General features: G+C 45.4%; 1 protein-coding gene across 2 annotated transcripts in view; it reads right to left on the bottom strand.

Moving 5' to 3' along the window:
- Positions 1 to 22,175, bottom strand: part of ITGB7 (integrin subunit beta 7) — a 683,045-nt gene that overhangs the window by 98,890 nt on the left and 561,980 nt on the right. For both annotated transcript variants that reach the window (XM_069653334.1, XM_069653333.1), the window contains exon 12: positions 1,539 to 1,756. In XM_069653334.1, the coding sequence (XP_069509435.1) occupies positions 1,539 to 1,756 (218 nt within the window). The remainder of the gene's footprint in view (positions 1 to 1,538; positions 1,757 to 22,175) is intronic.

The following is a 22,175-nucleotide window of genomic DNA, read 5'->3' as shown; positions in this document are numbered from 1 at the left end:
AATGCTGGAATCACAGGTGTTCAGGACAGCAATTTTCGTGTCTCTGGCAGCTCTGAAGCCAGAATGATGGTCATGGAGACAACCAACAGATTCCGTGTGGAGAGTAAACTGGGAGATTGCCAGCTTTTCCAACATTTTGCCCAGGAAAGGGGTGATGGAGATTGGGCGATAGTTTGCTGGGCAGGCAGGATCGGCAGAAAGCTTCTTGAGGAGTGGGTGCATAAGGGAGTGCTTAACGGGAGAGGGGAAAGAGTGATTACAGAAATCGGTCAAGGCTGGAGCGAGGGTGTCAATATGGTTCTTGATGGTTCTGGGGGAGCAGGAGAGCACCTGTTTGGATGACACTTTCATAGATTGGACTTGTCTAGAAACCTCGTCAGGTGTTGTCAGAGAGAAAGAGGAGAAAGGAGGAAGAGAGGTAGAGATGGCCAAACGGGGGCCAAGCGAGGAAGAGGGAGAGGAAGAGGAGATCGAGGACAGGATGTCCTGAGTTTTAGCATAGAAGTGAGATGACAGAGCCATACAGAGGGCCTGGGAGGGAACAGGAGACGTAAAGACTGCAACAGGATTGACCAGTTCTTTGCAGATTTTAAAGAGTTTGGCCGTCTTGTTCGAGGCCACAGAGACACAGGCTTGAATGTGTGTTCTATTTTTGATGAGTGTTATTGCTTGCTTCGACTGCCATTTTGGTGCAACCAGTCTAGATATGGCAAACTTTACTATATTGTTATTACATGTCTACACTGGTCTACATTGTGCAGCCCGTTGGACATGTCATTGTGGCATGGAATTTTTAATAGCAAATAATTAATGTTCCTGCACTGTTGATGACTTGCATCTATTGGATTGGTGTTACCCTACAAAACAATTGCAAACACTCTGGCTGTTTAGCCAATTTTTCTCATACAGTGTGCTGTATGTTATATTAAAATACATATTTATATCTTTCTCCTAGTGCAGTGTGCGGCATATCCGTTCAGCAGCACGTTTGTACGTATTGTGCAAGTGTGATAATCTAGGCCGGCCCAGAGTGTGGCGCGACCCTTGATTTGTTGCTTAGTTGGAGGGCCCCCTCAGCATGGCTCACAGGGGGGCCCCCACATCTTGTGTTACGCCACTGAGCTCAGCGCACAGCCTATAGCGAACTGAAGCCGCCAACAGCACACCACCTCTCTCACTCCCTCTTCTCTCGACTAACCCAACCCCACCCTCTTCTTTTTTTTTACAGATCCACCAGAGCGCCTGGGGACCAACTCCATTGGTGACGGTGCGCAATATAAATACCTTTAACATTTAACATTTAACATTAGGAACAAAACGAGAGAAATGTTTCGCTCTTTTCTCTTTCATGGCCACACATGATATTAGGAGATGTTTCACACTCTGCTGTAAATCGAGCCTACGCAGGTTGCATGAGGATGCTTAATATTACACAGGGCGAGGGCGTGCTCTGCAAGTCATACTCAATATACATTGCTGTTGAGGAGGCCCTGATTGGCTCCATTGAGAAGAGCATGACCGGTTTGTGTTCTCCTTACCTCCGCACAGCAGTCCGTCGTGTCGCTCGCAGCTGGTGTCGTCGCACTCGCAGTGCTCTCCGCGCACGTTGATGTTGCACACACACTTGCCACACTCACACCTTCCCTTGCCGCTGCACAGCTGGGACCCTTCCACCCTACAGCCAGCGTCCAGGTCCCTGTCCAGGTGCTCAGCCTGTTCGCATTCACAGAGCTTCCCGAGGCGATTCCTGGCACAGCTACAAAACAAAAACATTGACAAATCCAGTAGGTCGGACTGTTTGCGCTGTATAGTTTAAATTGCACACATTTGTTGAATTGAGCACGGATGTGGGGTTTGGGGCGGGTTTTAGTATGGCGATGTTTGCATGGGTTTATGGTTGTGTGATCTGTGTCTGTGGGGTTGTGTGAATGCATGTATGTGCAGTTGGAGTTTTGTAAAACAGCAGGGGCGTGTCCAGGGAGTGGCTTGGGGTGGCACATGCTACCCCTGGAATCTGATTGGCTACTCCAGGCGTCACCCCATTATCCTAAACTATGATCATTATGTGTGTGTGCTCTCATACTTCATGTCACCCCTGGATCAGTCAGTGAACAGTTGGGCCACATCTGTTAAAAGAGTCTGGTCACGGCACTGGTAAAAAGAGACACATTGTTGTTCACGTAATAATGGCACGATATATTTGGCTAGTCCCATCACATGGCCAGGCACTTCTCTGGCATACTATGCCACATATTGCAATAATGACATCTGTTTGAGGTACTCTCACTACCACGCATTGCCATCATATGCCCAATTGCTCCTATTCTTGTCAATTGGCCATTACACTCGCATACTTAAAACTTATACCGTGCCCAGGTACACGCAAGATATATCAGGGGCTTCCATGATAGGCACAGGTAGTCACACGATAGGCCAGGTATTTGCCATCATATGGCAGTTATTGCCCTTTACATGCCCAGGTCCTTAAACAATTTGCTTATCTGCTCTCATCGGCCCTTGTACTCCCTGTTGCCCTCACATGTCTCGCTATTGACAGCATATGCCCAGGGAGTTGCACTCGATTCATGGAATTTTTTTTGCACAGTGCATACGTGACTTTGCACTGCTGAAAAGTGACTTTGCACTGTCGACACACACCCTTATTCATGGAACTGTGCAAAGTGTCTTTTTCCGTGCAAAGTAACTTTGCACTGCAAAAAATTCCATGAATTAGGCCCAAGGGCCAGATGTTAGATATTAGACGTGCAAAGTGACTTTCACTGCTGAAAAGTGACTTTGCACTGCCGACACAAACCCTGATTCATGGAGCGGTGCATATTGTATTTTGCAGTGCAAAGTCCCTGCAAAGTCAATTTGTACTGCAAAAATTGACTTTGTGATGACTTATCACTGCATAAATACACTATGCACCGTTCCATGAATCAGGGTTTGGGTCGGGAGGGAAAAAAAGTCACCTTTCAACAGTGCAAAGGCCCTAAGTCTCTCTGCTCATATGCCATATATATACATATGTCTGCGTAGGCAGGGTCCACAATCACAGGACGTATGTGCTAAATTGTAGCTGATATCTGGGTTTAAAGATAATTATTGGGGGATGGGCTGCCTTGGCCTCTGAAAGGGCATATGGTGCGATATATGTATTTGGTGTTTTGGAGGGCTGTGAGCTGCAAGTGAAAGCACAGTAGGTCTTGGTAGACAAACATATCATTGTTGAGGCTATCACAGCACCAGAAACATGTGCCTGTACACGGAAAGAGTAAACAAGCACTCATAATGCTGCGCTTGTTTTGAATTATAATTGGGTGCAATCCAAATCCTACATCTGACCCCAGCATCAAATCGAGGGACTGGATGTGTAAGGGTGGTGACCTTTTTCATGGGGTGCACATATTCAGTGTTGGCCTAAAATGTGAGACTTCATCTATTGAAAAAGGATAAAAAGAGGTTGCTGTTGGTACACCTGGTCAGCAGAGTATTGCCTGGCATTCCAGTCCTGGACTGCCCAGACTGATACACACATGGATATTTCTTCTCTGTTATTGGACAGAGAGCTAGCACGTGATTGGGCACTATCCTTAGGACATGTTTTTTTATTTATTTTTTTACTTTTCTATTGTTCATGGTTAAAAAAAATAACCTTTACAATTTTCCACAGTAAGATAGTAAAGCAAAATGGAAAATCTACACAATTCAATCAATACATACAAACATATTACACATTTCATAGTAATTAAAAAAGTGGAAGAAAACCTATTCTTCGTACAGTCAGTCCATCTTTAAAAAGAAAAAAGAAAAAAAAAACGAAAAGCACTTTAATAAGGAAACCACTGTACATAGTTTGGTTCAGGTTGGAAGACTTTAAAAATCCGGCCATGGATAGTCCATCAGATCTATCCAGAAAACGTATGCAGTGCCTCTAGAGCACGTCATCATTCAACTCAGAGGCATTGCTAGGGGGGATGACGGAGGGGGCTATAGCCCCAGATCTTTTGGTTGTAGCCACGGATAGAAGCTCAGGGGTTACAACCAAAAAGGCTAGCTAGCCCCTAGTCCCGACAGTCCCAAAATGAGCATAGCCCAGATATTTTCCAGATCTAGCAACACCCCTGATTCAACCATTTAATTTTAGTCAATACATTATTCAGAAACGCCATTCTCTGTATTGTTAGGGCAGGGCAATAGAGAAGCAGGTGCTTCATACATTCCGGCTCCAGCTTACAAAAGCTGCAAAGTGCATCAGTCAGTGTAATCTGCCCTCTCCTCAAAAGGGTCTCCTTGGTTGGCAACATGTTAAGCCGGAACTTTAACATGGGGATCCTATAGTCATGACTGGAGAACAGATTTAAATAATGAGGTAAGCACCCCCTTTTTTATGTTCTTCTTGTAAATGTAATCGTAAATAAGGGTGCCTGTAAATCAATCGGTTCTTCAGGCAAAATTGCAATAATAAATCAAAACACATGAACCGTGATTAGGGAGGCTGGATAACCAATAGACTTGCACACTACTTATCACAATACATAAATTTATTTTGTACAACAACTATTCATGAACACATTAAATATACTGTATCTTTGGGGCAATCAGAAATCATTCCCCAAGACACCAAAAGAACAATGTGTATGATTGACGGAACAGTGGCTGAGTGATCTTCTTGTAAATGTGCCATAGAGGTGTAAGCATGAAGAGTGTCAACAGTGCCAGCCCAGTCCAGATCAAACAATGCTTTCTTGATCTGATCAGCAGTTGAAAGCAGGTCTTCGGGCACCAGGTTCACGGCGCTCAACATATTTACACAGCAGGTTCTCAATTGTTTAAGGTAACTGGGGTTCCCTGCAGGGCGTACACCCAAATCCATAGAGTTTTTTATTAGGCCATACAGTGATTCTGCCTGTGCACCCATAATGCTCCTAAACAAGGATAACATTCTCCAGTTAACTATTACGCGCAAGGAGAGTAACCCCAGTTCATACCAAATTTTCAGCAACGGAACAGATTTAGGGAGATCGAGAATACATCTCCAGATAGTTGCCTCTACACAGTCGAGAGTTCGGTACATTGCCTCGTTCCATAGTTCAACACCGTGGATTAACTTAGGAACTATCTTTCCAAAACGAAATTGCCAGTCTGATCGACAATGTACCAAACTTCCTGTCAAACCTCATAATTTGGTTTCCCAAACAATTTGCCTTTTGAACCAGGTGGGTGCAGAGTTTTTCTTTCGCAGGTTGGGCGTTAACCAAAAAACCCATATACGTGACACTTCATATACATTCTATCCTCGCACCTGCCAAAGACCAACCAACCTTGGTTCGTCTCTGTCCCCTCGCCAGCCTCAAGATCTTTGTTTTGTTGGTATTAATTAGCAAATGGTTATTATTGGCATAGGTCTCAAATGCCCTCAGCAGCCTCTGCAAACCGACCTTTGAGTTGTCGAAGAGGAGAAAGTCGTTGGCATATGTCAACCAAATGACCATCTCACACCCCACTCTCGGGGCGACGATTGAAGCTGGCAGGAGGCAGTCCTGAATATCCGAGACATATAGGTTGAAAAGGCAGGGGGCAAAGACGCCCCCCTGCCTCAGTCCCAAACTTATTGAAATACGTTGGGACAAGTACCCAGCATGACTCAGCCACACCCGAATACCTGTGTTCTCATGCAGCTTCGTGATCAGCTTCAGTATGCCACACGGCAGCCCCCAAGCGTCCAACTTCCACCATAATCTGTTATGATCGACATGATCAAAGGCAGCCGAGAGGTCAATTGAAGCCACATAGGTACAAACAGTCTTGTCTCCCCATGCCACATCCTCCAGAGTCCTCAAGACACATCCATTGATATTCGTAGAGTGTCCCTTTTAGAAGTCGGTCTGGAATTTACTGAGACGGCCCGCAGAAACTGCCCATTCTTCCAGATGTTTCAACAGAGAGGCGAATACCTTACTGTCAATATCCAGCAAGGAAAGGGGTCTATCATTTCTTGGGTCACATTTTGCCCCTCTCTTGTATATAGGCACAAAGTGTTTTATGAGCCAAGATTCAGGAATAATTTCAAGAGTGCACCTCACATCAGAATAAAATTGTAAGAGCGTTTGCCCAAGTGGCCGGGTCTGCCTTTAAGGTATTATTAGTAAGGCCATTAGGGTCCACAGCCCGCAATCTTTTGTCCTCTGCATCAAAAATTATGTTCAGACTTGACCCATCATACGGTTGATCAATAGAGAAATCCATAGATTTAACAGCCAATCAGCTAATCTCAAAGTACTCAACCCAAACGGGTTCAGCAACAGGGTTCAATTCGGTAGTAACAGACTTAATGTCCAGCCCATTAACCAGAGCCCAGAAGGATGCCCCGTCCCTCTTAATAACAGTAGACAACATGACTTTGGCATCCCTCTGGAGGAGATTAGCCCCTACATATTTATAGTAGTTCCTGTAGCGTTGTTTAACCAGTCTGGCTGCCCTAAAACTACTTTCACTCCCCCCTTCAGATGTATTTATCCTCCTCAGAGTACTTCTCATTTCCTATTTTTTTTGTAGCCAGATCATCATCAAAGCAGTGTACATGGGTGCTCCCAAATGTCTTCTGGTTGACTTTGATAGAGGGAACCTCAGCGACAATTGCAGCCAGAGAGGAATCAAAGTGGGAAACATTAAAGACCTTTAGTTTCCATTCAAAAGTGGATTAATTCATCACCTTTCCAAGGATCACATTCAATTTAGAGATATTTGAGTCTGTCCAGCACACCCGATTACCCGCTGGGTTGAATTTGAGATTGGTAGGGCCCCTTCTAAGAGTATCAAAGATAGACACTCCGAATACAGCTCTTAGAATGGAATGGTCACTCCAAGAGTTCTTTAGGGGCGTAAATTCAGTACACCGCTGAAATAAAGTGTGGTCAACAAACACATAGTCCAAGGTAGACTTACAGTTTCCCCTAAACCAAGTCGGTTGGCTGGGGATATTCCCTTTCACCTGTCTATTTAGGACCTGCAGACCCAAGGAGGAGAGAGCCACAAACCACTTTTTCCCATTAACTATTTTCGGCTGAGATATATACTCATCCACGACAAAAGTCCCAAGGATCCTCTTCAACTTTGTGGTCACAACAGTGAGAATTTAAATCCCCAGCCAAAAGGATGTACCCCTTGTTCCTACTCTGCCAATTCAAAATGGCTTAGTTCTCCAATTATCTGTCCTATCGGGTAACGTCAGTTTGTTTAACAGTTTACTCATATCGTTTCTCTCAGGGTATACTTTTTCCTCGGCCAACTTTAATCCATTCAGACTACTCAACTGGCAAAGTGACTTATTAACCACATTGCATTCTGTGGCAGTTGGGGACTTGAATAGACCTGGTCCCCGCCACTCGTTTCATACTGATCTTTTGGCTGAGGATCTAGTCCACCCAGGTTGCAGAGAGCCTCGCAAGTGGTCTGCATGGCTAAAGTTGCAGACCTCAAGTGGACAAAAGGGGAGGCGCTATCGCCCCGTCAGTTCGTAGTACGTCTCTTAATGGCAGGGTAGGAAATGCATCTGTCTGTGAGCCAGCAGTACTGACGTTAGCACCCCCTTTAGTTTGTAGAATACTTTTTAATGTGGAAACATAAAGTGCTTCTGTCTGTAAGCTCACAGTGCATGCAAGGATGTTTTTACAAGCGTGAGTCATCCCTACTTTGTCTGTGTGCGCATAACCTTTGGCTGCATCAGAAGTCAAAGTAACAGTGTCACTCGGCTCCCTCCTCCCATCTGCCATAGCTCCGCCACAGAGAACATCCTTGGTAATAAGGTTCCGAATACATGTTCTGATTGACTTCGATTTTCTTTTTCTGGTTGTTTACTCAAGGCTATCATACTGCCACCCCTGCTTACTGCATTGGATGTATCTAGCTTCTTATGTTCCATTGCTTTCATTAAGGTTTTCCTTGGTGGTGACATTAAACCATTCTCTGCAACAATAATAGAATTGACCAAATTAGGAGACACATGAATAGAACCCAAAGGTACAGTGTTATTCCCAGAGACCAGAGGTGCCTGTGACAAAGTTTCACGACCATTTTTGTCAGGCAGTTTAGTGCCTTCTACAGAACTGTCAATAAGATATACATGCTCATTAATTACGGGCCTTACCTCGGTGGTTTCTAAAGGCTTTCCCTGAGGTATAACAGGCCAGTAAGTGGAGCATCAGAATGAATGGCCTCTAAATAGTCAAACTTTGCATGAATTGGGCTCAACATCACTGAGTGTGCTTTGACCTCCTCCCAGATGTTATTGCATAGGGTTAAAAAGGAGCTCAGGACAATGTTCAATGCAGACACAGTCAGAGAAGTTAACCTAATGCATACGCCCCACCCCGTCACAGAAATCTGAACCACTATTGACTGCAGTTTTAGAATAATTTCTAGATATAATAAACACGTCCAGTAGTTCTGTAGGGGAACCTGGGCATGAATGGTCACGTGTTTGCTGAAAAACGTTCACTGGTTCAGAATGGCTCAAATCAGTGAAGCAGTCAACCTGTTCTATCATGCTCAAATCAGTCACTTCATTCACATTTGAGTTGACCAACTATGCTAAAGATTTTGTTGGAATCCTAATTTCAGTACTTGAGCCGACAACATTGTAAAATTCAGTAATTCCCTTCCCAGCAATAGGTGTTGTTGTAAGGTAGGCACCTGGGTCACAAGGTAGCAAAACTGTCATTACATGTTTACGCTTCCCGGCACAAGTAGGCTTATGCTTGATTTTATTAGCTGAGGATCCTGAGTACAGTTTGGTTACATCCTCCCCCAGTTTATACAGGAGTTCCTCGTTTTCCATGATTTCTTTAGGATATTTTCCCATGGGAGGACCAGGAGTAATCCCATTAACAGTTGTGCTGACGTGAGCTGACTCCTCAAACCGGGCCTGATGGGCCTAGCGAACTGACTGTATCTGACAACAAGAGACAAAGGGCCTCATTATAAGTTTACAGGTCCGGGAACTACGGTACCAGTAAGCTTGCTGGTACCGTAGTTCCCGGACCTGCAAACTACGAGTTGTGCTCTCGGTCGAACCTGACGGGCAGAAAGGCACACGCGAGTACAGCATGTTATAAACGGTTATAAACAGTGCCGGTGCATCCAACCTCCCCATTCCCATTCAGCCGTATGTGGCCGAATGGGAATGGGGAGCATCTTTTTTCCGGTGCCCGCAAATGGGAAATTACCGGTTCTGGCAGGTCCATAATGACCCGGTAATTACCCATTTGCGGGTGCTGGAAAAAATTGCAAGTTTAGCGGCAGCCTGTCGGTTTTACCGGCAAGGCTACCGCCAAACTTGTAATCAGGCCGAAAGTTACCATAACGTATAAGTGGATCCTGCTACCACCCTTTGGTAGTAGACAGTAGTAAAGGGCATGTCCGCAAAATGAAGTCGGAAGGGTAGGCTACACAGGTGAACTCAAGGGTTTGTTCTCCCAGCAGTTACCAGGATGATGGGTGCCACCTCCAAAATCCTTCAATGAGAGTGATACCAAACAGTTAACAAGTTATTTGCACTGTGAGTCAGTCCTTTCGCAATAGAGATTGAAAGTTTTCCCTACCTAGTAGGAAATAGTACAGCCAGGTGTGTTCGCGTAGTTGTAGTGCGAGGGTTGAAAAAGAAGGAGATATTGAATAGATTCACGCCACAGGGTTCAAAGGGCTCAAAGGATCCACACCCCATAGTCTCCCCACAGTCACTGCATGCGCAAACAGCAAACATTCCACACTCACGCTTAATGCTCACGGGGATGTAAGCTGTAGCTGGAGTTCTCAAGTGCCTCGCAGAGGGAAACATACAAGTGCAGGGACTCTTGAACCAGTAAAACTCACACAGCTGACATCATGCATGCGCAAACATCAAATACAAGGAGGCTTGCTATTGCGATGTGGAAGAGCCAATAATATAGCCAGAGAACCCACCTGGGAGTTCAAATAAACCAATCACATTTGCCAGTAAATGTTCCCACATGCCAGAAAACAGTTAAAAAAGGGGTGGTCCAAGCACTCAGGGCCTTGCCTCTACAACAAGGGAGGGAAATTGGCAGAAGGGTGTGGCAGTCCAGAGGACGCTGAGGTGTGCAGAAGGAGCATTGTGGACGTTGGAAAAACTGAGAGAAGGAGGCTGGTGTGAAGGAAGCTGATGGAGAGGTCGGGATATGACTTGGAGAGAGGGCAGAGTAGATGGCACACAGGATGTGAGGAGGGTGTGGAAGCAGAAAGAGATGGCGAGACAGAGGGAGGAGGTGGAGCGACAACAGGAAGAGGTGGAGAAACATCAGGAGGAGGAGGTCAGAGAGCAAGAGGAGGTGAAGAGACCGAAAGAGGAGGTGGGGAGACAGCAGCAGGAGGTGGTAACGCGTGATAAGGGATATGAAGTGGAAAAACAGGTGGAGGTGGTAACAAATCAGGAAAAAGAGGCAGTAGAGACATCGGTGAAGCAGGTGGAGAAGAGGAATAGCCTGCAAAGGCTGAGATCATGATGGAAGGTACACCAGGCATGCAGGATGCCAGTGGATCAGTGTGGTGGATAGGAGGAGGTAGCAGATATTAAGTGTGTGGACCGATATGGTAGCAGAGAATGGAGGAGGGCACCCAAGGAATGAGATTGATGCCAAGGTGCTTGGGGGGGTTAGAATCAGTGAGAAACACCCTCTGCCAGAGCTAGCAGAACCTACCCCCGCCGGGTGAACCATCCAAAATCAGGAGACCTTTCATAAGCTTGGTGACCACTCGGCTCTAGACGGCAGGAATGTATAATCCCTGGATCGCCCACGTTATTAGACCTTTGGCCCCGGGAGAACATCCTCACAGGATTGTTGGGGGGTGGGCAGTCATGATATTCCTTTTGGCATTGGACAATGCTGGGAAAGCCCAATGCCAAGCAGATATTTCTATGCTGTTCTATCTATTTACTTTTCTCTGCATGCTGGCGCCTGAAATAAACCTTTTGAGAGAACACTAAACCAGTGTGCCCTCGTTCTGTTCCTCTATACTCATGACAGAGCACACACACTGGTCCTCTGAGTGACCTCGGCCGCCCTGCTCCGTTGAATTGCCCCACTTCCATCAACAGCACAAGACAGCAAAACTCACTCGGGGGCAACACTTTAGGCATCACTAGAGAGCACTGGACACCCAGTGCCGCTTTCCACTCTAGCCGTGTTATTTGATAACATTATCAGCCCCTGAAACCACTTCAGACTCTTGTACAATTTCTCGGTATGCTGAGCAGTGATGCCTGGGCTAACACTGCCTACCTTTCAGGTACTGTTGTGTCCTTTGCATTCCTGTGGATGATGTCTAGCAGTCTATTGGACCTTCGACCTTGCGGAACCCAACCTTTGAGCATGGCATCTAAGATTGCAGCTGTCAAGTGGCGATCACTTGAACCAATGGACTACTGATTAGTCAATGGCCCTCATTACGACCCTGGCGGATTTTTTCCGCCAGCGACGGACTTTCCGGCCATGGCGCAAAGTCCCTTTACGCCATGGCGGATGGCGGACTTACCGCCCCATTCCGAGGTCGGCGGGGCGGTAAGTCCCCATTGACCCATTTACCCTTCCCCATTCCCATTTCGGCCCCATAGGGCTCAATGGGAGTGGGGAAGGAGTTAATTACGCCACCGTAAAAAACGGTGGCGTAATTAACACCAAGGTCCCAGAGCGCCATGGATTTTTCCGCCCGCAAAAAGCGGGCGGAAAAATGACCATGGCGCTCCAGGAACTCGTAGTTGGCGGTAAGGGGTCCGCGCAGCTAACGCTGACGCAGACCCCTTAGCGCCAGGGTCGTAATGAGGCCCAATGCCTTTAATGCTGCCATGTTTCCCCACCCTCAGTGCTACTATGCATATCATCTGAAATAGAGACTGCTGATGGTACCCTCTCGTTATTGCTTACTAAACATTTAGTGTAGGCTTCAATCATCACTGCAACCCCTTTGCTTCTCTACTGCTCTTGCTCTGCCCAAGCAACCATCAGCTACCTGAAAACCACATGAACCCAACTAAAGAAAGCCTAATCCAAACAATTCATATCTATGTAAACAAAGAATGACTATTCATTGGAGATAAACACAGCGTATAAAGGTGCACTTGCAGCACTATTTAATTATTGACTCACTGGCGCGATACCATTTCAGAAAAGAGCTGTTGTTGAGGGGCTGTATGTTTCCGGAACATTCTTCAAGGTTACCAGCTGTTGTTTCAAAGTGGCTTATAACCTCGCTCAGCTACCCCCAGCTTTTTAACCTTCTGGTGCATTACTTTTTACCTCACTTTCATAAATATCAGAGATGATTGCCAGCAGCTTGTAGTCATGTCAGCTGGCATTTTATTGGTTCTTTGTTCTGGTCAGCAAGACACTGATCAGTCTGCACCCTTTCACAGGCCTTTGTTGATATCCCTTTTGTTCAGCCTAAACAAATAATAGGAACTCAGGACACCCTGAGGCGACCTGTCATTAAATTAAGCGTTCTATACAGGCTAAGGCAGATCTCACATAACAAGCTATTTAGATGCCAAAACCACTAAAAACATGTTAATTGACAGGTCATCAGTTCAGCCAATTCTTCAGTGAACACCTTCATTTTGTTTGTATTGTATTTATTACTTGGTGTTTTATACAGCACAGTCATATCGAGCCCAACTGGATGGTTAATCATTCTCAGTTCTCGCACCCCCATTGTGGAATAGCATTCCCACTGCCATGAGGAAAAAACTTGGGGGATCAGCCTTCTCTTGCATGGCTGTAATACTCTGGAACTCCCTTCTGAGAGAAATACGAAAAACTATGGAGGGCCTTCTAAAATTCAGAAAACTTCTAAAAACCTGGCTCTTCAGCTCTGAACAGGATGAAAACGTCTGAACAACATCCACACACAACAAAACAAACACACACACACAGAAAAAGAGTCCAGTCCAGCCAAGCCAAGGAGGTAAAGAAAAAACCTGACTTAAGCCTAGAATGAGCAAAGAACCAGACCCGTCAAAGCAGTCCTTCAAGCCTAACGAAACAAAACCTGTTAAGAGAAACAAACCTGAAAAAAGGAAACACTACCACCTGAATACCACAGGGAACCTCCTATTCGACCAAGCTGTTACCATACTCCTGCCAGCATTTAACCTACACGCTTAAACCGGCCTCATCAAGCATACGCAATATTTGCATAAACCAGCCACTCTCGCACTTAGCATGTATAGGAAGGTTGACCACCTCTGCTTCCATTCTAATTGTGCAGTAAAACATTATGCCCCTTGCTGCACCCAAAAGACAGCAGGAATGATTACAAACCCTACATATGAATAAGAGTGGGGAGTGTGCCCCACTAAATTGGAGGGCACCGGACAAGACAGAGGTAGGGATATGGGTCGCACTTAGTCGGAACGTCAGGGGGAGGAAATGTATTGCCACCAACTAACTAATAAAAACTTCCCTTCTGCATACACCTTCTCAAACTCTGAACTAAACACAACCATATCTCTACAGCACCACACACCGCACGCACTTCATAAAACCATGACAATGAAATAACCCAAGCATTCTCACCCAACACCACATGGCGACTACTAACTAAAAAACACACCTATGCTCAGTGACCGGTTTCTGCGAACTGAAGCTGCCAACAGCACATCAGAGTTCTCTTGCTCTTTTTCCTGCTCAGTCCTACTAACATACCCCTCCACCCTCCTTGCATTATAGATTCACCAGAGCGTCAAGAGACCACGCAGGTGGCAACAGTGCGTGGTATGAATACCTTTAGCATAACGTAACATTCATAGCTTTGAAAACGTTCTTACCTACTGCTGTGATCTGAAGACATTTATTTTTCCTTGTTAAATTACTTTTTGTCGCTTCCCCAGCCTGGGCAATGATGCCTTTTGGCAGCAGTGCACTTTATAAAACTACTCATTAAATATATACACTACCTCTCACACAGTTCCTTTCACCCACAGCACCCCCACACAATGAATGCTTCACCAGCATCTTTCATCCAGCGCAACTCTCACAGTACCACTTGACCTGCCCCTTTTTTGTACATCTTAGCCCTGGCATAGAATGATTGTGGCTTGGAGCTTCTGGACACTGGCACATATCAAATTGAGTATGCCAATATCTATAGTACCTAAAGTTCATTCTTGGGTCCAGGAAATATGGCAAAATCTATGCAGACTGAGAGGCAGAACCAGCCATATAAATGATGCAGTGACATACGAGTGATGTGTAGGATGATGTCATGATGCACGTACATTACAACTAGAGTGCCACATGTTAGGGGGCAGACCTGAGGCATACTTGATGGAAGCTATTATATTTTAGTTAAGAGGCCACAGCACACAGTAAAATTGAATTTCTGCTGACACAATGAAACAGTGGAGATCCGTTCACCAAGGTCAAGGCACACAGAGCAGTTAATTCATTGTTTCCAAGGGAAAGGTTTCTCATGAGATGAGCCCCAGCTAGATACCAGCTGCAAGTTCCACACGATAAGTTTCAGAAGCTCTGGCAGCAATTACAATAGCAATTGAGAATAAAAAAGCAGGGATTACTTCCCAGCAACGGTGTCCTGCAGGTTTTTTATAAGCAGAGCTGGCACCAGGCGTGCAAAGGTAGTTGAGTGTAGGGGAGAAGAATGAGGGGAACCAACTAGAGAGCTGGGCAACCTTGGCACTATTATGCTGGCCTTGTGTTATCTAAAAACAAAACACAGGGTGTGTAGCTGTACATCTATTTGTATGTTGGTCTGTGCCATCCTATCAAAGCAAAGTGTTTTCTGCTGATTAGCTTAATGATGTAACTAAGAAGGGGGTGATAGATAAAGGATTGTGTTTCAGAAGAAGTGTTACCTAATAGAACTATATTCATCTGTGCAGTAATATAGGACCTATATATTGGGCCTCATTACGAGTCCGGCGGTAGCCGTGGCGGAAAAATCGGCAGGCTGGTAATACCATTCCACCTCCATGATTGCCGGAATCACCAGGGCATTACAACCCCGGTGACCCGGTAATTCTGGAGGCGGAATTCTGTAAATCCCCATTACCATAGAGCCGGTGTTTCCATGTCTGCTTGCAGGCGGGTGGTGTTAATCCCGCTAGGTCAGACCTGGCGGGAATGACACCTCCCGCCTGCAGGGCTCGGAATCAGTCGGTCTGGAAACGATGGTGGCGGCGGATTTACCGCCACCGTTGTTTCCGGACCGGCTGACTTGGAATGAGGCAATGTGTTATTGAGATGTGCTTTATGAATCCCTTCTAGGAAACTGTCCAGTGTCGCATTGTGGCTCTCAACATGTCTGTCTTATGCTAATGCAGGTCCACAATGTTGCTGACATTGCCCAGAAGATGGTCCATTATGCGTTGCAATATTGATCCTGCAGGCATTAGTCCAAATGGTAGTCTGTGGAATTGAACCACTCCCAACAGTAGGATGAATTTGGTGAGTGCCTTCCATGCTGGGTGCAGCATTATTTGAAGATATGCATTGCCTGTGTCCAGGTTTGAAAACTGCTTGGCTTATTCTAAAAGCAGTATTAGTTCTGAGATGTCTTACAATTGATAGTTGTAAGTAATGATCACTTTGGTCAACCTCCCTACGCCAACACATTGCCTCTGAATCTTCCCTGTTTCCGTTTTTAGTAAGGACTGTGTGGTGAGACATTCTGCTGGCTCGACTGGTTCTATGTTGCCATCCTTTGCTATCTCATCGAGAAGGGTTTGTAGGACATTTCTTTCTGATATGACACCTTAGTGGGATTTGTTTCACTGGCATGGCATCAGTCTTAATTTTGGTGTATTGGGAATAGTTGTGTATGCATCTAATTTCCACAGAGGAAATGGATACAGTTCTTTCCTCAATGATGTTGCACATGTTGGCCATCAAAGACTTGTTCGTTCCCATACATGGCAGGTTTAATTCTGAGATCACTCTGTTAGTGTCATCTGTGATGAATCCCAGGCTATCGTCACTGTTTCCATGGGGGAGCCCCTTTCCATGAGGTCAGGGCGGTATGGCTGCTACCGCATAGTCCATCTGGTGGTGGTACTCAGCGGTGGATCTCATGGGGAGAGAAACCCTTCATGGGACCGGTAACAATGGCCCTGGGAGAACATGGTATGCATCTTCTCCTTCTCTGTCCCCTCACTCCTCTCAGCCCACTCTTCTCCTATAATTCCCCACAAGTCTGTGGTAGGAGACTCCATCTACTTTGACCATGCTGTGACGAGGAACAATAATAACTACGCAGGTGGAGTCCCCCTTACTACTGACACAAAGAATATTGAGCAAGGTGGAAAAAGCCCACCACAGAACTGAGAGCTGGGGAACACCTTACAACAGAGAGCAGGGGATACTGGTGAAGCCTTGCTGAACACAGACGATGTACAGACCTCTCCTGGGTGGACCATGCGACCGAGGCAAGAAATGCTGCCCAAGATAGACCAGACCTGGAAGCACAGCGAGGAGATCCTGGGAGATGCCGGAAGGTGTGCAGAAGCCCACAGCAAGTAGAAGCGGTCCTGCAAAGTCACCTAAATTAGACGGTAGCACCACAAAAGGTACCTGGGTTACCATAGAAGGTGGCATGTATCACAAGGAGCAAAGTTGGGGAAAGTTGAGGAACATCATCAAACAAAGGGAGATTGAGGGATATCCACCACAAGCATACCCTTGAATGAAAGGGATCAACCCATACCACTTTGAAACACAAAGTTGAGGAACCCCTTCTCCCTCATCCTAGTCCTTGGGGAAAAATACAAAGCGGAGAAACAGTGTCTAGCAGGTTAGTGAATGAGGCATGGCCAAAAGGGACAGCAAGTCTGAGAGAGGGGTCTGGGACTAATATAAACTGGGAAAGTCACACGAGAAGAGTGCAGAAGGGTCAACGACCCATTGCAGTCTAATGAAGCACGCAAACAAACTTCTGAGATCCAAGACAAACCTGAGAGAGGGGTCTGGGACCCGTATGAAGCTGGGGAAGGCACATGAAAAGAGTACAGACGGTTCAAGGACCCAGTGCAGTTTAAGGAAATACTTGAACACGGTGTTGAGATCCAAGACAAGTCGGGGAAGCCCTGAGAAGGTATAAAAGATGTCGGAGACCCACAGAAATTAGAGAAAAGATACAGAGAGGGTCTGTGAGAATCCACAGTATTCCAGGGGGTCTGATAACCATATAGGAAGCTGGGGAAGTCCTGAGAATGCCTAAAAGGGTCAAAGGCCCACCTGAAAGAAAAAGAAGAAGCAAAGCCAATAGAAAAAACCCCAAGATGTCCCAGAGAGTCTGTGAACCATACAAAATTAAAAAGGACGAAGTAAATATAAAGGGGTGAGGGCCGATTGTTAAATCTACTTTCTGACAAAAACTATAAACAAGTCTGCCAGGGGAGTAAACTAGACCTGGTGCTACACAGGGGAACTTTTCTTTTTGGACATTGTTTTGGCAACATAGCTGAGCTACAGTCGAGTCTGGTGGGAGAGCAAACCAGACTTGATGATACATTTGGTGAACTTTCGATGATTGTTTTCTTGTTCTACAGGGTAAGAAAGAAAGGACCCCAGTCAAATCTGGCAGGAGAGTGAACCAGATTTGCTGTGTGGTGTTGTTTTGTGGTGGTACACGTATCTAGAAATAAGAGGACTTGCAAATCAAGCCTGGTAGGACAGTGAACCTGACTTCAAAAGACATTTGTGAGGTGAAAGAAGAAGAAGGTTAGGGACTCCCCCTGATAACTTGGAATTGTGTTTTCTTGTCAAGATTTGAACATTAAGGACTGAACATTTTAGTTGGAGTCCTGAATAGGAGGAGCATTCTTCTGGATCTAGAAGGTCACAGTTTTCCGTAGTTGATTGATTTAGTGTGTAAGGGACGGACATAGGTTTGGACATTGGACACTGGACGGTGGGCATTTTACGTTTTCAGAAAACTTGACAGAGCCCTTAGTCTTTTTGTTGAGGTAAGGAAACCCCTCTTAGAAATAGGGCCGGATAGGTTTTTCCTTTTCTTTATCATTAATACTAGTATTTGCCAACACATATGCCACTTCTGTGTCAGACTCGTATGTCTGCACCCTTATACATCCTATTATGCAGATATGGTTGTATGTGGAGTATTCTCTGCCCTTTGATGTTCCATCTTTAAATTAAAATGTGCATGTGGTGTACCCTTGTAGAATTACCTGCATCCCCCCACACACTCCGTTTTTCACATCAGATCTGTGGAGCTTCACTTTCATTATATCCAAGCAGTCTTTGAAGGTAAGTATTGAAAGTATGGTTAGGTCAGAGCCTTTGTTAGCCAAACCTTTCGCATATCCTCCAATCCCTCTAATGTTGCTCTACGTCTTTGGGGTAGATACCCTTTTTGTTTGCTGTGGTGCTAATAAAACTTGATTATTTTAATTGTTGGACTCTGCACTGTGTGTATGTGCTTTTACTTTGACATTGGTTCTTCCTGATGACCTGCACCACAAAAATGTTGCAGGGAAAACGCTTCCTTTCTCTAAATGGGCAAATATTCTCACTGGCTGCATGGGCCTAATCGGCACAATAGTAGCACTGGATCTTGTAGTGTTTTCTTCCTGATGGCTCCTGTTTGATGATCTTGTATTTGTCACCCCCTTTCCTTTCACTGCTTTGTGCTTCTCTGAAGCTTTTGCTGCTGGGGCTAAGGACAAGGCTTTGTTCAACAAGATGTTCTTTTATTCCGTTCAGCATTTGCTCCTTGATCCTTAGAACTCTTCAGGGAACTATCAGCATCTCCTTAATCATGTAGTCTATAGGAGTTCTAAATTTGTAGGGCCACTGTGGCTAATGGCAAAATTATATATTGAATTCCGACTTCCCTGCTGTATAAAAAAGCATTGGACAGACTGAGGAGTGTTGACTGGAAGGTTTTGCATTGCTCTGAGGGCTGTCGACCTGAGTGGCATGTGCCTGCCTAGACCTTGGTCACAAGCTTGCTGGGCCTAGAGACCCAAGACACACTTTGCCTATGATGCATAATGAGCCCAAAATATACATATGGAGTTGTTGTGGTCCCTTGCAGAAGTGATATGACCTAGCAGTTTGAGCTGAATTGGCAAAGTTTGGTTGGGACCGAACCTTATTTGCATATGGTGTTTTCCCTTTTGTAATGGCAGTGCGGGCTGTAAAATGATGTTCTGGAGGGTTGCTCAAAGCCAGGACAGTGGGTATGATCCATCACTCTTCATTGTTGATATTGTAGAATATGAGTGTTTTATGTTTGCTTGGACACTTTGCTGGATTTCTGCTGTGGAGTATGTCTACCAATTTCATCACCTGGAGTAGTGGCTTCCTAGCTGCCTGCATTGCGAATCACACAAAAGCTTCACTCCACGTGGAGTGCGCAAAGTGAGTGCTTTGTGTTTGCCTTGATACTTTGATTGATTTCTGCTTTGGAGTCTGTCTACCATTTTCATCACCTGGAGGAGTGGCTTTCTATCCCCTGCATTGCGAATCACACAAAAGCTTCACTCCACGCAGAGCGCGCAGTGTGAGTTGAGTGTTTTGTGCTTTCGTACCTGCAGCCTGTTGCCAGAGGAGTTCTTCAACCTACGTTGGAACCCCTCCAAACACACACAGTAAGACCGCTCTTATGCCCTTACGTTACACACTTCTGAGGGAACAAGACCAAAACGAAGAACAAAGCCTTGGGGCCGCTCGCAGTACGGGCTGTGAAGCATGTAGAGGGAGCAGCAACTGTTTTGTGTACAATGGGGACACGTAGTGCTGCGGCTGCATCAGCTAAGTTATTGCTCCTCCCATGCTCTGTCAACTTAGCGAACGCAGACTGTGGGTCTGGACCTGGGTCTTTAACAACAAATGCAACACTGGAGAAACAACCTAATGATAAATAATTCAATCCTTCCCTGCCTAATGAGCTGGCACAACTAACCTACCTGCTCTTCTTAGCAGCTGAACAAACTAGAAAAGCTGCCTCTTCCATATGTTGCCCAAATCTTGTCCACATAAGATTTTCCTGCTTGGCTCCATGTCGGAAGGATTTTCCCCTGAATCATTGAGTGATACGTATACACTGGTGAAACAACATGCGCCTAGGGAAAATCTTGTTGTTACTCTCCCTGTTGAGCAACTTCAGAGAGCTGCTACGGACTCTAGTACACCGTGGATGGCAGAACTGGTTAGCGCTGTGCCCTGTTTGTGATCTAAGCTAATTGAAAATGTATCCACGGCCCTAATGGGGGATATTGATCCACTTCTGCTGACCAACAAAAACCATAACGTGGCCATAATGGGAGTTACCACCAACTCAAGTGCCAAGGAAAGTAATATCAATGATGAGGTAATCAGCGTGGCCATGCACCTATCAATCGACCCAATGCTCCCTCTAAAGTGACTCAGGATGTTGCTACAAAACCATGTTCTCTGCTGGCAGATATTGCCTCCGACAATAAAGTGGTGATCCTTACGGAGATACATCCAACTACAATCCAGTATGATATGAACTTATCAAACAATATGAACGACCCATTTCCAACCCTCGTCTGCAAATCTGGGTCACATCATGATGGAACCTTTTCTGCTTTCCAAATGTATCCGCTACTGAACCACTCACGCGGTATGCCTATCACAAGCAGTCTCATTTCTGCCGCCATGTTCGATGCATTGGAGAATCTTCTCACAACCTTACTCTCCCACACTGAAGAAATACTGACCCACACTAAACATCAAGACCTCGATTATGCTACCCTATCATGAGCTGTAATGTCTCTGGAAACATTGCACCTGGCACATGCAACCAAGCTAACAGAAATAGGGACTAATGTTACACAGCTGAGGTCTCTACATCAACCCATGGGGCACTCGTCAGTACCCCAGGAAATACCAGTTGTCATCACAGCTCCATCCGCTGACTATACTGCTCAATGGGCTCCCGCTGCCCGCCATTCACAGAAAAAAAAGGAGAGTCATTTGCTAAGCCAGAAAATACTGGAATTACATTCATTTTTTTATATTTATTTATTTACAATATATACAAAATACATACTATACACAGAAATATATAACAAATCAATAAGCAAAACTACCAAAAGAATGCGTGAAAGAAAAAATAACTAAAATAAATCATTAAACACATTCCAAATATTCTCATAAGAGAACAATTTACATTTCAGTTTGTATATCAACTTTTCTGCCCATGACAGGCAATGCATCTCCTGAATCCACTCCTCAAAGGAGGGAGGAACCCGGCCTTTCTACCCACGAAGAATCAGCCGCTTGGCCACGATTAATACACGAAAAATCCACTTTTTGTGGGCGGAGCTGAAATCCTCCAAACCAGAGTCATCACCCAGAATTACCGTCCTAAAATCAAGGACCGGCCCACCTCCAATAATCCTGACACACACATCACACACCTCACTCCAAAAATCTCTGACCCTCACACAGCTCCACAACATGTGTTCCAAAGACCCTACTGCCTGTACACAACCCCAACAGTCAGTACTATCTGACATGCCTCTCCTATGCAGTGTTTCAGGACACCAGTAAACATGATTCAGGATCTTGATTTGTTGAGACCGTTCACCTAGATTCAGTGAACACATCGAGACTGTACCACACATTTTTCGCCAGGCATCTAAGTCAATGTCAGACCCAATCCTCTCACTCCAAACTCTCCTTAAATTGTCATTACTCCGATAATGCGAAACGATTAACTTATACAATCTACTGGCCAACCCACCACCCTTCTAATCTGTTTCCGTCATGAAAGCCTTTACATCCCAAGAGTCTGACCAGTCTACCTCACCTACAGCCTTCTTCAGGCGTCTATAAGCCGAGTTAGAAAGACCATCAAAATGCCATCGCTCTCTTAGCTCAGCAGCAGTCAACCACCGATCTTCATTCCCCAAATCAGAGATCAGTTTAATATCTATCAAAAACCATTCAGGCCAAAAAATTGTCCTAGAATTATCCTGAAACCTCGGATTCAATCAAATAGAGGCACTCCTGCAAGCAAATGCATCACGACCTAACAATGACAAGAACTCAATCCATGAATAGCGTAAAAAAGACGTTGTCAACAGACTACCACCAGGAATCTTAGTATTAGTGGTCAACAAGGCTTCCGGGCCCTGCGGCCCATAAGCA

Source organism: Ambystoma mexicanum, chromosome 3q (genome assembly GCF_040938575.1).
Source record: "Ambystoma mexicanum isolate Mex_15411 chromosome 3q, UKY_AmexF1_1, whole genome shotgun sequence".
Lineage (NCBI taxonomy): Eukaryota > Metazoa > Chordata > Amphibia > Caudata > Ambystomatidae > Ambystoma > Ambystoma mexicanum.
This window is presented reverse-complemented; position numbering and strand designations above follow the sequence as displayed.